Below are 17,889 nucleotides of genomic sequence, written 5' to 3'. Positions count from 1 at the left end.
CGCTTGAGCTTAAGGCCAATTTAATGAGTTAAAATTATTGTGTGGTAGATTCTGAAAACAGGGCTGATCTTCAAAAGGTTTGCTTGCAACACGCCCACCTATTGCACATGCAGTTTTTATTTTGGTTTTTTGCACACACAATTTAGCGGTCCATTTTTGGAATCTTTGAAGATGAGACCCATCGTGTTTTGTATGCAAGCCTAAAAAAATCCTTTTCGTTCTCGAAATGGAACACGTTTGATGTGTCCCCTACATAATCTGTGATGAGCCACGCATGTGTCTTCTATTGGCTTTCTTTCAACATTAGTTTCCTGTCTGCCGCTGTTACATAAAGGCCTGATTTAAGGAGAGTACCACAAACAGCTTCTCCCACCTGAGTGGTGGATTTCTGCAGCTCCTCCTCTGATTAACGCTCTGCTTGCCTGGCCTGTCGGTTTAGGTGGACGGCCGTGTCTTGGTAGGTTTATGATGAATTAAAAGGAGCTTTGTGACATGTTTAAATCTTGGGATATTGTATATTTAACTTAACCCCGCTTTAAACGTCTCCACAACGTTCTCCCTGACCTGTCTGCTGTGAGGCTTGCTCTGCATGAGGCGGTTTGTTGTCATTGTTCTCTAACTAACCTCTGAGGCCCTTACAGAACAGAGGGCTAAATACCAACTCACACCAGACTTTTTAGATTTTTATTTGCAAGAAAAAGAAAATTCTGTCCCAATTCCCTTCGACTTTACTATTAAGCATTAACTACGTGTTGCATAAAATAACCATTGAGGGTTGAGCTCAAGGGAGATCATCAACAACAAATGAATGTAATCTGTTCTGCCAAGTAAAAGGTTTATTAAAATGCAGATAAAAATGTAGGAGAGGATAAACATAATGTAAGCGTGTTTACCTGATAATGCTTGAGCATGCCGTTTATCAGCAGAGACGACTGCTTCTCCACCCTCTCAATGACAGCGTGGGCCACACCGTAATAAGACTGGGAGCTTGTTTGCCCAGTAGGACAGCTGTACTCATCGTCTACATCTTGTTTGGCTGACCTAAACGTGTGTACATGTAGCAAAAGAAAACAGAGCAGCTGAAGCGTTCTTCTGTCTGCTAGTATGTTTTCTCAAACCAAAACGTAATATGTGTGATAATGAAAAACAAATGCAGTACTCAATGACGTTCTTGGCATCATGCTTAGTCTCTTCGACTTCATTGGGATCAATTTTCTTCTTCTCCTCTGTTTCCGCTTTGCCCATTTCCTCTTCATCCTTATCAGGTGAAATTAAAGGCAGGTCACAAGAAGAAGCCCAAACACACCAAAGACTCAGCTCGGGCAGAATAGACTGTCGATCTAAAGCTTGCAGCTACTGCCCCCTGGTGGAGCAACCGGTTCACATACAAAACTGACTGAATGAGAATAATTATCTTTAAAACACCAGGTGGTCGACTTAGAAAAGGGCAGAACAGAGCGTAATGATAAAGGTCACTGACCTCCTCCTCGAACTCTGAGCCGCTTTCCTCGCTGTCTGAACGTGGGGCAACTTCATACCTGGTCATAATAAAACAGAGAAACACTAAGTTTCTACCATCAGATCTCACATACAGGTCCTTCTCAAAATATTAGCATATTGTGATAAAGTTCATTATTTTCCATAATGTAATGATGAAAATTTAACATTCATATATTTTAGATTCATTGCACACTAACTGAAATATTTCAGGTCTTTTATTGTCTTAATACGGATGATTTTGGCATACAGCTCATGAAAACCCAAAATTCCTATCTCACAAAATTAGCATATTATTAAAAGGGTCTTTAAACGAGCTATGAACCTAATCATCTGAATCAACGAGTTAACTCTAAACACCTGCAAAAGATTCCTGAGGCTTTTAAAACTCCCAGCCTGGTTCATCACTCAAAACCCCAATCATGGGTAAGACTGCCGACCTGACTGCTGTCCAGAAGGCCACTATTGACACCCTCAAGCAAGAGGGTAAGACACAGAAAGACATTTCTGAACGAATAGGCTGTTCCCAGAGTGCTGTATCAAGGCACCTCAGTGGGAAGTCTGTGGGAAGGAAAAAGTGTGGCAGAAAACGCTGCACAACGAGAAGAGGTGACCGGACCCTGAGGAAGATTGTGGAGAAGGGCCGATTCCAGACCTTGGGGGACCTGCGGAAGCAGTGGACTGAGTCTGGAGTAGAAACATCCAGAGCCACCGTGCACAGGCGTGTGCAGGAAATGGGCTACAGGTGCCGCATTCCCCAAGTCAAGCCACTTTTGAACCAGAAACAGCGGCAGAAGTGCCTGACCTGGGCTACAGAGAAGCAGCACTGGACTGTTGCTCAGTGGTCCAAAGTACTTTTTTCGGATGAAAGCAAATTCTGCATGTCATTTGGAAATCAAGGTGCCAGAGTCTGGAGGAAGACTGGGGAGAAGGAAATGCCAAAATGCCAGAAGTCCAGTGTCAAGTACCCACAGTCAGTGATGGTCTGGGGTGCCGTGTCAGCTGCTGGTGTTGGTCCACTGTGTTTTATCAAGGGCAGGGTCAATGCAGCTAGCTATCAGGAGATTTTGGAGCACTTCATGCTTCCATCTGCTGAAAAGCTTTATGGAGATGATGATTTCATTTTTCAGCACGACCTGGCACCTGCTCACAGTGCCAAAACCACTGGTAAATGGTTTACTGACCATGGTATCACTGTGCTCAATTGGCCTGCCAACTCTCCTGACCTGAACCCCATAGAGAATCTGTGGGATATTGTGAAGAGAACGTTGAGAGACTCAAGACCCAACACTCTGGATGAGCTAAAGGCCGCTATCGAAGCATCCTGGGCCTCCATAAGACCTCAGCAGTGCCACAGGCTGATTGCCTCCATGCCACGCCGCATTGAAGCAGTCATTTCTGCCAAAGGATTCCCGACCAAGTATTGAGTGCATAACTGTACATGATTATTTGAAGGTTGACGTTTTTTGTATTAAAAACTATTTTTTTTTATTGGTCGGATGAAATATGCTAATTTTGTGAGATAGGAATTTTGGGTTTTCATGAGCTGTATGCCAAAATCATCCGTATTAAGACAATAAAAGACCTGAAATATTTCAGTTAGTGTGCAATGAATCTAAAATATATGAATGTTAAATTTTCATCATTACATTATAGAAAATAATGAACTTTATCACAATATGCTAATATTTTGAGAAGGACCTGTATAAACAAGGAGCATTTAAAAAACTTAAAAAAAACGCAAACTTATGTGGCTAAATACCTGCACACCTCAAACAGACAATGTTTCTTTTCCTTTTAAAACCAGAACACATCTGCAAGTGAAAAGGTCAAAGTCTAAAGCTGTGTCTTGCTAGTTGTAAAGAAAATAAACTACAGTGCGCTGCATCATCAGATGATAGCAACGTAGGCTATATCGTCAGGGTTCTAACAAACTTACGTTTTTAGATGTTTCCAGTGGATTTTACTAATCTGTACATTTAAATACAGAATTATTTCCTTCCAAAAATAAATATTTGGAACGCTCTAGATTAAAGTGTTGAGAAAAATCAGAATCAAATAACATCAGTAAAACCTTTCATCTTAAATATATCTCTAATAAGGAATAAAGTCTGGAAACTAACGTTTTTCTATAATCAGTTTCTCATTTCATAACTTGTAGAGACTCGGAAAGTGAGAAAACTCCAGGTTTTTCCAGACTGCCTAGGAAACCAGTTTGAAGCTGGCCTGTGACAAGTTGTAGTGGTTATAAACTGAAACACCAAAGATAATTCAGTAACTTTTGCTGTGGTAGAAAAAAAATAAATAGGTCAAATTTTGATCTTCACAACATGCATTGCTATTTACATTTATTTCCATATACGTCTCTGTTAACATGTGCATTGAGCAGATAAAGGATAAACCACCTCTGTAATTTGTCAGCAAGGTTTCTGTAGCTGAAACCAGCTATGAGTAACAGTACGCCTTCTCACCCAGGGTTCATCTCGAGCCAAGCCTCCAGCTGGCTGGACTTGGGGGCATCCGTCCCCTGCAAAACCTTCCCAGTCTCCGTCTGAATCACTTTGACTGGCAGCTCGCTCATTTGGCTGCTCTCATCCATGGGCTGCAAGTAGATGCTTTTAGCTTTTAGCAAACAAAGCTAATCACAAGTTCACCACAGTTTCACAAACACCCACTTCCATGTTTTTTCTATCGTTGCATATGAGTAAAAAAACTGACAGATTAAGACCCAGTAATTAAATAGAGGTAACTACTTAATTTAATATATGAAAATATCATCAATATTAGTATACTCTCCCAGTTAAACTACAGTACAAGGAAAGCATTCAGCTTAAAATCCCAACTATTTAGATTTCCAAGAGATCATGTTAAGATCAAACAGCTGCTGGAAACAATATTCGTTTTGCTTTTATTTTTTTATCTCACGAGAGGAGAGCATTAGTTGCTCATTCTTTAAGTGGAGGAATTAATTTCGTTTCCTTGGAGCTGGATTAAGGTCCCTTAATCAAATCAATGCAAAATTCTGTCTTTTTTTTGGTCTTCGCTCCAAAAGACACAACATTTAGCTGCTAAATTCACCACAACGTTCACCAGGTTCACTTATTTTGAGCTCGTTTGTTAATGAATGTAGAAAAGCTAATGAATATTTTTAACTTTTATAAGAGATGAGAGGAAAATAAAGAATCAGTAGTCACTATAAAGGTGTTCACTCTGCTCGGATTCAGTTCTGGACAAATGATCAAAGTTTAAGGAAAAAAAACACCTAATACAAATATAAAGATACAAAAATCTACATTCAAATATTGTGACTAACCTCTCCATCAGGTCCAATGTCGCTGGTGCATTCACCATCTTCCTCCACCTTCTACGGATGAAAAAGAGGAAAGAACATGGCAACATTTTAAAGCACTGTTAGCAGACGTGTTAGGGTGGTGCTAATGAATAATAGGTTTTGATTTCAGTGAAAGTAAATAGTGCCTTACGAAAGTATTCATACCCATAGAACGTTTCCACATATTTGTCTCCTTTTTGTTCCACATGCGATAAACCAACACAAGTTAGCTCATAATTGTGAACTGAACAAAATCATACATCATCTGGGCTTTGACTGGGCCATTCTAAAACACAAGTGTGCTTTGTTCCAGCTCCAGCCATCTCCCCATCAACTTTGACTAGTTCTCCACTCGTGTATAAGAAATGCATCTGCACAGCATAATGCTGCCAACATTATGTTTCACTGTGGGGTTGGTCTGTTTAGGGTGATGTATAGTTTTTATCTAGACAAAGCATTTTGTATGTAGGATAAAAATGGACCTTCTTCCATATGTTAGCTGTGTCCCATACATGGCCTGTCACAAACTGCAAACCGGACGACTTAAGGCTTTGCTTTAACAATGCCTTTCTTAGTGTCAATCTATTGTCTACAGATTCCTCCACATGAGCTGTGGAGCTCTGTAGCTCCTCCAGATTATTTTTCTTTTCTTTTAAAATGGGGGTTTTGGCAGGTTCCCAAATGAATGTTTTCCTTGTCTTTGAGAAGTTGCAGTTGTCCCATACCATTTTCTATGTTTAATGATGAATTGCACAGTGCATTGTGTGGGATATTGTTTTCTAACCTAACCTTGCTTTAAACTTCTCCACTACTTTCTCTCTAACCCGTCTGCAATGTTTCTTGCTCTTCATGATGCTGTCTGATCACTAATGAAACTTCTGATGGCTTCCCAGGACAACTGGATTCATACTGAGACTAAATTACATTAAGATGGACTTTATTTACCAATTAGGTGACTTCTGAAGGTAGCTGGTTGGTTGTTTTGCTTCAATTACACAATGATGCACTACTTTATGTTAGTCTATCACATAAAACCCCCAATAAAATACATCGGAGTATGAAGTTATAATGTGACAAATTGTAAAATCTACAAGGAGTTTGAATACTTTTGGAGGGAACTGTAGGGTTATTGTTCAAGATCACTAATTACAGTTACAAATCAATGTGAGTTGCCATGTAATATCAGCTCATTAGCTTAACAGAATCTGAAACAGCTTTAATGTCACGTGATCTTTGATCTTAACAAGATGGAGGCTGTAACATGGAAAATTCTACTGACGAGACAGAACAGAAATCTTCTGAAAAAAACTCTTCCTACCTTCTTTTTCTTCTTCCTCCTCTTCTTCTCCTTGGCTGCCTGAGCAGCTTTGTGTTCATACACCAGAGTCGTAAGGTTGGCCACGTATTCATCCGTCTGTTGCAGTAAATAGGCCAGACGTTTGTCCTTCTTCTGGTCAATGAGTTTTCGATAGCCTTCCTCATCCTCTGCCTGGACAAGACAGTGACAGAAGGTCACAGATGGCACACCAAAAATTACACCAAGGTCTTGGACAGATGGGTACAACTTTCTACAACTCATCAATAACTGACTGCAAACATCTAAAACTGCACAAAACATCCAGGAGACAGGCGCCTCATATCCTAAAGGATTTAAATGTCTAAAGATCAAAACAACCAATCTTTTCTCCATCTGTACGTGATGTAGCCACAGACTCTTACCATCAGTCTCCTCATCCTCTCCTTCTCAATTCGCTCCGTCTCCTTCTTCTGTTCCCGCTCGGTGTTTGTGTGCCAGTTGGCGACGGATCTGGTGAGTTTCTGGATTTTCCCAGTAACTGAGCGGTGGTATTCCTTAAAGTCCTTGGCATGTTGGAGAATACTGTTGAGATATTCCTGTAAAACAAGCGACAATCTTTAATCCCATATGTCACACATGAAAAACAATCTTGAGGATTTCTATAATTACTATAAGATGTTATGCGATAAATTACACTTCTGCACGCTGTCCCACTTACCTGATGTTTCTGTCTACGTTTCTTCTCCTGCTCCTGTTTCTGCTGCTTCTCCAGCTTCTCCGTCATGCGGGCCTCCCTCAGCGTCTGTCGCTTGCTGCGCCTGTAGGCCTTCGAGTTGAGGGCTGTCTCCAGGGTCGTGTCTCGCCTCATACATGCCACCACATCCTGCCTCAGCTGGACATAAAATCGGGTTACATAAAAAACTATTTTTAGGTATTTAAAAACTTTAGAATCTGTAAATGTTATAATTTAGTAGAATATTCAGTATCAGTATACAGAAGGGAAATGAAAAGGCTGGGAGTTCATTCATAACCTTGAAAGAAATAACGTCTAGAAGAAAATGGAAATCAAGGTTGCTGCAGCTAATCAAAATTGATTTTCTATTTTTTTCCAAAGATAGTGTGTCTGATATTCTACTGTCAGGACATAGTGACACTTTTAACAAAAATGTAAAAAACACATTTTTACAAAAGTTACCCACTGCAGCTTTAAGTCCACATCTGTCTTTACATTTTATGGTGTGGTTTGCAAAAAAAAAAAAACTAAGATTAAATGAAACTACCTTTTTGAAAGAAAATGTACAATACAAAAAAAATGTTGGGCGAATAAGCCAAAAAGAAAATAAATAAAACAGTCATTGGTGTACGCTTTAAAGAAATCCTGATGAATTTGCTGTATAAGGTGCTGTTCATTATTTTGCTGTTTACTTTGTCAGGAAACTAATATCTGCTGGATTACTGTTGCTGTTAAATCTGTGTAGATGCTGCAAATATCACAGCTGCTGAGTACCTGACGCTGGAAGTTGAGCAGACGCAGCGCCTTGAGCTCCACTGTAGCTTTAGTTCTAAGGTCCGGGGGCAAAGAGCCGGGTAGACTCTCCAGTTCCTGGATTCGATGTGCGATCCGGGCCTGCAGTCTGAAACAGGTTATCAGCACACCCTGTTTAAATGTTGCAAACTACAGTTTAACCTTTTAAGCCCAGAAAAATAAACACTGTGGGAATTACATCAACCAGCACGTTCAATTTTGAAATGACTGTGTTTTATGTTCGACAGAGTTTAGTTATTCCCTAGAAATCTCTGTGATTTCTAGGGAATAACTAAAACTGAACAAAGAAAATCATAACCCGTCAGGAAAAACGAGGACAAAGCTAAATTCAGACAGCAAACAGTTGATTAAATGTCATATTAAAAGAAAAAAAACATGGAGTTGACAGCCAGGTCAAATACTAAAACATAAAAATTTTTTCTTGTTCATTAAATGCATCAAAACTTCCTTTAAAAAACATGCTTTACCTATAAACACATGAACAAACAGCATGCTTTTAATGCACTTTTTTTGGCCTTGATACAAGACATCATCTTTATTTTCAGTTCTCACATTTTAGAGTCCATCATGTTGACTACCCTCTAACTTATGGTGGTACTTTCCAGGCCTTACGTGCTTCAACTTCTCAACCGGACCAGCTTCTATTAAGGCAGCGACCCACTGACTCCTGCCACAAATCACTGGGATTATAGAAGTGGTGTAAAAGCTGTGCTGTTTTAACATGCAGAAGTTAAAAGTGTCTTCACACTTTATCTGGTTCCTTGACCCAGATCTTGGTCTGCAGTTAGAAGACCTTCGGCCTGAATGGTTATGATTAAATGTTGGTATAAATTTACTGAGATAAACGTGGTTAGATAACATCTCAGATGTATGATAGAGGGTTTGAGAACATAAAACAAATATAACTGTCACTCATGAGTAGACTGCAACAAAAAAACTTCAATGTTTCCTTTTTTTCCAAGAAAATTAAAAGTAAGAAAAATTTTGAAATTGTGACTCCAGTCTAAAACTGTCTCACAAATACCTGTACTCTCTCTCCTGTAGGATTCCCACTGGGTCCAAACCTTGAGGCTTCTGGATTGGCGTAATTCGGTTCTGCTTCTGCTGCATTTGGGGCATGGGGGACACCTGCTGGCCTGGAGGGTGAGTAGCTGCTGAACCTCCCGGCACGGGTCCAGAAGGTCCTGCAGGAGCCTGAGGGGGTGCAGGAGACGGACGGCCACTAGGAACCAGAGTGAGGTGCTTTTGTGCATTTGCCTGATTGTCAACACCTTGAACTACAAAAAAAAAACAAGACTTTTAATGATCTTATTGCCACATTGACCACAGTAACAAGTAAGCTCTCAGTTCTGCTTGTTTGTCCACCTGCTTCTCTATTTACAAGGTTGTGCAAGCTTGAACCAAAGACGAGAAGAAGAAATCAAGTTTATTTATTTCTACGAAATGAAAACAGTAGTTAGCTAATAATTTACTGTGAAACAAGTGGAGTTCAAACAGACTAAAAGCCAGAGAGCTAAAAAACCCGTCGTCTGCAAAGAGAAAAATAGGGAAACTAGATGGGCCCCAACTAAACCCAGATCTTAGCACTGGAAGATCTGCAGAAAATGGCCCACAACCTGTAGAACTACATTTTTTCCTGTTTAAAAACTTTGAGTTATTCACATTAAGACAAGAAAAGCAAGCATTTTACTTTACTGACATATCTGTGTTGTTTTTTTGTATGAGCGAGCAAGTCAGCACAGTGTTGCTACAACTGGTCTTTTCTACTGTGGGATTACACTTTTAAAAATCACAGATAAACCATAACGGGTCACATATCTAACACTCCAACAGAAGCAGCAGCATCAGCTCGTAGAGGGAATATGTTCCAAGCCATTTTCACATATAAACAATTTATTGATCTCTTCGGTCCTTTAATATTCAATCAGAAATGTAGATTTAGGTTCCGGTTTTTATGAAACAAATCTATTACCATTAGTGCAAGAACCACAGTGCTGAAAAGCCAGAGGACTCACCATCAGTCCAGGGCTTGGTGCTTTGATTGGGTCCTTGCATGGCTGGTGTTGGGCAGGGGCTTGACTGGGGACCGCTCATAGGTGCCATCGCCATACCTTTCAGCAACATGAAACACGTAGTGAGATCCGATGTTGCCTTGAGCTGTCTCACAGACTTTACAGGTTATTCGAATATGTCAAGGTGGGTTGAATGAAAACAGCAAAATCCCTGTGCTTCCTTTTGACTTTTTATGGAGTTTAAAGTAGATTCTGGAGTTGTAAAGATATCCAAAAAGCCATCAACCCTTCTTCATTGATTTTTCTCTGATGTCACACAAGGAGGCAACATGCTTGAGGTGTTACCTTAATGTATGGATTGACAGATGTGCCTCCATTTAAAGCCAATGTTGTGAATTAACCTGTCAGAAGCTTGCAAAGTGATGTCATCATCTGGCTTTGCCAAATTGTGTTTTTATATTTTTTTTTTTCTTTCTTTTTCTCAGTTTTTTTTTTTTTTGCCCAAATTGTTCAACGGTATAGCCATCTTAGTGGATATAATAAAAAGTCATACAGGTTAAAGACAATGCTGCCAAATCATAAGGAAATAAATGTAAACTTCTGAAACTGAAGAAATTATAAAAACAATTCCTTTAGAAACATATTATTCTGTCATTTAGCAAATAAAAAATATTTAGGTAGTTCTAACTGATGTAACACAATAAGTTTACTCTGATCTAATGTGAGACAGTGAGAGAAAAAGATTATTTGTCTTTTCAGTATATAAAAATATCTAGTTTCAGCTTTACATTGTCAAGCATTTTGGGTCATTAAGAGATTTAAGTATTTTAGAAGAATGACTGATCTTAACCTGAATTAATTTCTTAAACCTCAAATCTTAAAATACATCAAACTGATGCTCCTGAAATAAGTTATTTTTATTAAAAATATTTCCCTGTGGTTTAATACTGAAACTTTAGACATAATACTCACTGACCAGCAGTTGGTCTAATTCAGCTTCAGCCCTTTACTCAATGTTTCATTTACCAAAAATTTAAAGACTGTTGACCACACAGAAACTTTACCAATAGTACCGTATTTAAACACAACAACCTGCATTATATTCATTTTAGTTGTTTACATAAGTAATTAAATGTTCCTACCTGATGGCCTGTATGGGCTAGCACCGGATGCCTGCTGTAGCTGCGGTGGCTGCTGCTGCTGCAGCTGTTGTTGTTGCTGCTGTGGAGGCGGCGCCTGCTGTTGCTGCTGCATTGTGGGCAGGCTCCTTTTGCCCTGAACAGCCAGCTGGAGGTTTTCCGGCAGCGGCTGCCCGCGGGCCAGAATCTTATAGGCGAGAATCTGAGCTCTGAGCTGCTGGAGCTGGACTGGGCTGAAAGTAGAGGGTCCACGTCCCTGTTGGCCCATACCGGACATGTTGGGCATGCCTCCTTGAGGATCCATGGACATCATAGGGCCTGACTGGGATGGGGGCATGTGGGGTGGTGTAGGTCCACCTCCACCTCCTGACATGGGACTGGAAGCATGCTCATGGATTCCCATTGGGGATGGATGTGGAGACATGTAACCTAACCCCCCACACCAACCCAAAATGTTTTAATGTTTCTGAAAATTCACAATTAACTTCAAAGCTCTACTTCTCAACCTTGATGTTAAACATAAAATGAATAAATGTAATAATATACAGTGGCTTGTATTAATACTCACATCCCTTCATTTGTACAGGGTTTGCTACTTTACAACCAAATCCCTGAGTATTTTATGGGGACTGTATGTGAGAAACCAACACAAAGTAGACCAGATAAAAGTGTAAAGAAAATGATACATGGTGTTTATGTGATGGATTAAACAGAGCTTTGGGGGATATTGTTTAATAAATTAACTCTACTTTAAACCTCTCCACAACTTGCTCCCTGACCTTTCTGCTGCGCTCCTTGGTCTTCAAGATGCTCGTTGTTCTTAATGTTCTCAAAAACACCTGTCTGTGTTCATCTCACCCATAAAATCCCACTAAAATGCATTAAAGTTTGTGGTTGTTTTGTTGCAAGATGTGTCAAAGTTCAAGGCATTGAAATAAATCTGTAGGGCTCTGTAAATTCATATCACTTAACCTGTATTTGGTCTTTAATAATAATAATAATAATCTTTGCTTTATCAGTTTCTGGTTATAAGTTGTTCTTTTTCTGGCTACTTCACAGAATAAATCGCTGAAGGTGAGACTGTGATGTCAAAAGGAAGAAACACTTGAAATACAAAATTTGTAGAAAGCATGGAGATGATTTACCTTGGCTGTGTTGGTCCATGGGACTCTGAGGAGGTCCCATGCCGCTATGAAGGGATCTCATGCCCACACCTTTCATGTGACCGAAATGCATCGCCTCAGCCATCGTCTTGTCATTCATTGCCGCCTCCATGGGCTGAAACAAGATGGAGAAAAAGGCGGGTTAGCCACATTGGTCTTCTTGTTTCAAAGCACTGGTCTGCTGGGTAAATCTGCCTGTTGGCAAATACACAGACACCCACCACAAACCTCAACATTTGTTCCAAGTGATACAGGACTATCGCTCAAAAAAATCAACTTTTTTTTTTGTGGCACTAGAGCCCTTTATTTTTCATTTTTCGACAGTAGGTAGACAGGAAAGCGGGCAAAGAGAGGGGGAGACATTCGACAAGGCTTGCTGAGTCCGGGACTAGAACCAGGAACAGCCGCATCGAGGACTATAGCCTTTGCACGTGGCCGCGTGCTTAACCCCGATGTTTCGTCACTGAATCAATGGAGAATTCACACCAACAGGCCTATTAAAACATTCTCCCAGCTCTATCAAACAGTAGAAGTGACAACCTACCTTATGCATAGGATACATGCTGTCCTGAGAGTAATCACTTTGCCCCTGGGCCTGCAGGCCATGTGGGGCGTTGGGTGTTCCTGGTCCAGGACTGGGCCCCATCATGCTGTGAACAGAACCTGGTGAGGGGTCTGGTCCAGGGCTAGGCCCCAAGATGGGCCCTGGGGACAGGCCTGTCCCTGGGGATGGGCCAGGATGGGACATGCCACCTGACGTGTCTGACGGCGTGGACATCTACTGAACTGAAAGGACACCAGTCAGCTGAGGGGGAAACAAAATAGAAAGTATTGGATTTTAATTCAGGTAAATAACACAAGACCAAGGAAACTAAAACAAATGGAGCACATTTTAATATCTTGATTTCTGTTCACATTTTCTATGTACTATTTTAATTTAGTTAATAACTCCATGCTCCTCACATACAAATGGGATCCTTTCTTCATCTCAAAAGAATAAGGGAATTTTTTTGAGTTCCTCAGAGCTACATTTCAACAGAAAATCACAGTTAATTTTAAGGCTAGAGGATTCTGTTGCTACAGGACTGTCAGTCTCTCCTGTTGCACAACAGTTCAAAGTAGTATAATAACTGCACAGGGAAACTAAAAATGGAAATGGAAAAAAACAGATTCTATCCAAGCTGTCTTTCACATAAAATGTCATAAGTTTAACATTTATTAACTGTCCCTAATCTGTGGACATTTTTCCTCCATTCCACACATTCCAGGCTTACATTTCCAAAGTTTGGATTTTTGTACCATTTTTACCAAATCTAACATATTTATTGTGGTTAAGTTTTAAAAATATCAGCTTAACACCAAACAAAATGCCAGGCTGGAAGGGTAAATCAATCAACCAATTCAATGATTTTGACGATATTGGGAATAAAGCCTGGTAATACCAGCAATCTTCCAAATGGTACACTGGTGCAGTCAGAACTACCTTGAACTCAACCCACTCAAGACTGTGGAAATGGTGGTGACCCTTTGGAGAACACCACCCCCATACACCCCCCTCACCATCCTCAACAACACTGTATCGGCCGTGGACCACTTCAGGTTCTTAGGAACCACCATCTCTGAGGACCTGAGATGGTCTTCACACATAGACACTGTTCGAAAGAAGGCCCAGCAGAGACTGTACTTCCTGAGGCAACTCAAGAAGTTCAACCTTCCACAGGAGCTGCTGGTCATCTTCTCCACTGGCATCATTCAGTCTGTCCTGTCTTCATCCATCTCAGTGTGGTTTGGTTCATCCACAAAACAGGACAGGTCCAGACTGCAACGAATAATCAGGACCGCAGAGAGAATCATCAGGGCTGACCTTCCCTCCATCCAGGACTTATACAGGTCAAGGGTCAGGAAAAGAGCTGCTAAAATCTCTGCAGACCCCACACACCCTGCACATAAACTGTTCAGAGCTTTACCTTCAGGCTACAGAGCACTATTCGCTAAAACCAGCCGCCACAGAGACAGTTTCTTCCCCCAGGCTGTTTCTCTGTTGAACATTCAATAGAGTACAAAACAACAGCATACAGATGTTGCAAATGTACCTTTTTATTATATATGTGTATATTTGTAAATTGCAAATATGTATATTCTGTAATGCAAAAACAAAACCAAAGAGCAAAGTGTACCGGAGTCAAATTCCTTGTTTGTATGTACGAACTTGGCAATAAAGCTGATTCTGAAATAGTTATTAGTTTGCAAATGGCCTTATATCTCCTCCCAGATTCATGGATAGCCACAACTGCTTCCCTAAGGTCATTGTTGGTGTTTTGTTTCTGCCTTAGCAGTGTTAAAACACACCCTTGTATGCTACAGAGCAGCAACTGACTGCTAATGACCAGTCATTCAAGTGTGTCAATCATATGAACCCAGCTGCTCCCACCTTATCCCGTTTCCATTCCTGCTTTATTTGTGCTGAATTTTAATCGGTTATGTATTTTCATGTAGCTGAAGTATAAGGAATTTTAGGATGTGGTAAAGATTAGATCCTTTTTATAATATCTTGATTCATAAAGCAAGGATGCCCTTTTCTTTTACAATGACCCTATTAACCTACCTACAAAAATACCATGTAGGAAACATTTAAATAAAAGTGAATATGAACTTGTGTGTTGCATTGTTTATTGTTCATATCTCGGGACTAAATGTTTTTATTTTAAAATCTGGCAAATCTGTCATCCAAGCAAAAATCATTTTCATAACAAGCTCAAATTTACATTCCTAAAGATTACTTCAGGACAGGCCAGATCGATCAGTTTACATTAACCACTTATACAGGTCCTTCTCAAAATATTAGCATATTGTGATAAAGTTCATTATTTTCCATAATGTAATGATGAAAATTTAACATTCATATATTTTAGATTCATTGCACACTAACTGAAATATTTCAGGTCTTTTATTGTCTTAATACGGATGATTTTGGCATACAGCTCATGAAAACCCAAAATTCCTATCTCACAAAATTAGCATATTTCATCCAACCAATAAAAGAAAATAGTTTTTAATACAAAAAACGTCAACCTTCAAATAATCATGTACAGTTATGCACTCAATACTTGGTTGGGAATCCTTTTGCAGAAATGACTGCTTCAATGCGGCGTGGCATGGAGGCAATCAGCCTGTGGCACTGCTGAGGTCTTATGGAGGCCCAGGATGCTTCGATAGCAGCCTTTAGCTCATCCAGAGTGTTGGGTCTTGAGTCTCTCAACGTTCTCTTCACAATATCCCACAGATTCTCTATGGGGTTCAGGTCAGGAGAGTTGGCAGGCCAATTGAGCACAGTGATACCATGGTCAGTAAACCATTTACCAGTGGTTTTGGCACTGTGAGCAGGTGCCAGGTCGTGCTGAAAAATGAAATCTTCATCTCCATAAAGCTTTTCAGCAGATGGAAGCATGAAGTGCTCCAAAATCTCCTGATAGCTAGCTGCATTGACCCTGCCCTTGATAAAACACAGTGGACCAACACCAGCAGCTGACACGGCACCCCAGACCATCACTGACTGTGGGTACTTGACACTGGACTTCTGGCATTTTGGCATTTCCTTCTCCCCAGTCTTCCTCCAGACTCTGGCACCTTGATTTCTAATGACATGCAGAATTTGCTTTCATCCGAAAAAAGTACTTTGGACCACTGAGCAACAGTCCAGTGCTGCTTCTCTGTAGCCCAGGTCAGGCAGCTTCTGCCGCTGTTTCTGGTTCAAAAGTGGCTTGACCTGGGGAATGCGGCACCTGTAGCCCATTTCCTGCACACGCCTGTGCACGGTGGCTCTGGATGTTTCTACTCCAGACTCAGTCCACTGCTTCCGCAGGTCCCCCAAGGTCTGGAATCGGCCCTTCTCCACAATCTTCCTCAGGGTCCGGTCACCTCTTCTCGTTGTGCAGCGTTTTCTGCCACACTTTTTCCTTCCCACAGACTTCCCACTGAGGTGCCTTGATACAGCACTCTGGGAACAGCCTATTCGTTCAGAAATTTCTTTCTGTGTCTTACCCTCTTGCTTGAGGGTGTCAATAGTGGCCTTCTGGACAGCAGTCAGGTCGGCAGTCTTACCCATGATTGGGGTTTTGAGTGATGAACCAGGCTGGGAGTTTTAAAGGCCTCAGGAATCTTTTGCAGGTGTTTAGAGTTAACTCGTTGATTCAGATGATTAGGTTCATAGCTCGTTTAGAGACCCTTTTAATGATATGCTAATTTTGTGAGATAGGAATTTTGGGTTTTCATGAGCTGTATGCCAAAATCATCCGTATTAAGACAATAAAGACCTGAAATATTTCAGTTAGTGTGCAATGAATCTAAAATATATGAATGTTAAATTTTCATCATGACATTATGGAAAATAATGAACTTCATCACAATATGCTAATATTTTGAGAAGGACCTGTATAGTCCAGGTTAACAACAACATACACAACAGACGCACAGCTCCATGTTTTCTCGACTATATGGCTGAAAAACACATTTGCATTCAATACAGCTGATTTGCCACAGTATGTAAATACCAAAATATAAAAGTTAAAGCTAAACATTAGCTTTAAACGCAAGTCTCTGAGATATTACTGTACAGTTACATGACCGTTAGCTGGTCAAGTATCACCATAAAGAACAAGCGAATCTGATTGGATCATCATGGCTTCCCCTGAAAAAACTGGTGGCCATCATGTGCAGAACAAAAATCAAAGTTAACATGAAAGTTGAGCTTCTGTCAGCATCATGCCAGTAGTCTGTGAGACTTAATCTGAGTTAAACACAACGTTTAATATGACGGCGCCACATAGAGCAAATAACTGAGGCGTTTAAAAGTGTTTGTCTGGATCGAACGGTGGAGAACTTAGCTAACAGCTAACTAGCTTAGCCTGCTAGCTGTCGTTTCGGACTCCTACCCTGTGATGGTTCCGTGTCCCAAAGTTTGGACAGGTAACCATGAAGTTATTAGAAAAACGCGACGATCTTAAAAAAAAAAAAAAAGAGCAAAGTAAATCATTTTACCTTTCGTCTGTTTTTAAACCGCACACAAGGAATTACTGTAAGGTTTCTTGAAAGATATGACGGCTGTCTACAAGTTCACTCCCCCTTCGGTGGTGTTGTTTTGCTGTCACATTCAGTTTGCTTTCGTCTCGCCTCGCTAACACTGATTGGTCAATTTTACCGGAAATTCCGCCTCTTGAGGATGGTGATTGGGTGAATCACGGTCAGTCTTTTTATTTTGTTTATTGGGCGTTTACCCACTGTATACTCTGCATATGGGGAATTGCGGCTCTTTTCCGGATCAATTTTTTTTTTCAGTTCACTTTAAAGATTCGACTCGTTTGGCTCCTTCAAAAGTACTAATATTTATTTTAGTAATTTAACTCAAAAAGTGAAACTTTATATTATTAAACGAATAGTTATATAAGTCAAGACTTTGCACCAATTCATACATTGTCTGTATCCCCTTATCCTTGTAGGGTCACAGGGGAAGCTAGTGCCCATCTCCAGGGGTCACCAGTCTAGCACATGGCATTTCAAATGTATATTTCAGATAATTTGGATGATTACAGCTTAATAAAAACCCATAATCCAGTTCCTGTTAAAATTAAAGATTTTTACGTTGGCCCTTCTGTTTTTAACCTGTCTAAAATAATTTATACAGGGCTGTATTGAAAGTTTAAAAAAGTAAAATAATAATCCTAATGAAGTTTGATTTATTGTTAAGTTGACTGATAAGGTCAACAAAAAATATTTTAAGTGAAAGGAAAAAGTGCACAAGCAACAGGGAAAGCATAGTCTTGAGACTATTGTGCAGGTGAGCCCATTCGAAAGCTTGGGGAAAACTCTTAAGGCATTGAATGCAGACCCAGGAAACGGATTACAATT

General features: G+C 40.3%; 1 protein-coding gene across 1 annotated transcript in view; it reads right to left on the bottom strand.

The window, feature by feature from the left end:
* The window catches only part of smarca2 (SWI/SNF related, matrix associated, actin dependent regulator of chromatin, subfamily a, member 2), a 69,770-nt gene extending 52,615 nt beyond the window's left edge, over positions 1-17,155 (bottom strand). Inside the window, exons 1-15 of the mRNA XM_047380964.1 lie at positions 17,023-17,155; positions 12,530-12,790; positions 11,968-12,100; positions 10,826-11,251; positions 9,687-9,782; positions 8,696-8,948; positions 7,633-7,759; positions 6,844-7,017; positions 6,548-6,721; positions 6,147-6,317; positions 4,811-4,861; positions 3,969-4,099; positions 1,481-1,538; positions 1,160-1,257; positions 894-1,041 (exon numbers count right to left, since the gene is read on the bottom strand). Coding sequence (XP_047236920.1) covers positions 894-1,041; positions 1,160-1,257; positions 1,481-1,538; positions 3,969-4,099; positions 4,811-4,861; positions 6,147-6,317; positions 6,548-6,721; positions 6,844-7,017; positions 7,633-7,759; positions 8,696-8,948; positions 9,687-9,782; positions 10,826-11,251; positions 11,968-12,100; positions 12,530-12,763 — 2,274 coding nt within the window. The 5' untranslated portion in view covers positions 12,764-12,790; positions 17,023-17,155. The remainder of the gene's footprint in view (positions 1-893; positions 1,042-1,159; positions 1,258-1,480; positions 1,539-3,968; positions 4,100-4,810; positions 4,862-6,146; positions 6,318-6,547; positions 6,722-6,843; positions 7,018-7,632; positions 7,760-8,695; positions 8,949-9,686; positions 9,783-10,825; positions 11,252-11,967; positions 12,101-12,529; positions 12,791-17,022) is intronic.
* Positions 17,156-17,889: the final 734 nt, after the last annotated feature.

This window comes from Girardinichthys multiradiatus, chromosome 12 (assembly GCF_021462225.1).
Source record: "Girardinichthys multiradiatus isolate DD_20200921_A chromosome 12, DD_fGirMul_XY1, whole genome shotgun sequence".
In the NCBI taxonomy this organism is placed as follows: domain Eukaryota; kingdom Metazoa; phylum Chordata; class Actinopteri; order Cyprinodontiformes; family Goodeidae; genus Girardinichthys; species Girardinichthys multiradiatus.
This window is presented reverse-complemented; position numbering and strand designations above follow the sequence as displayed.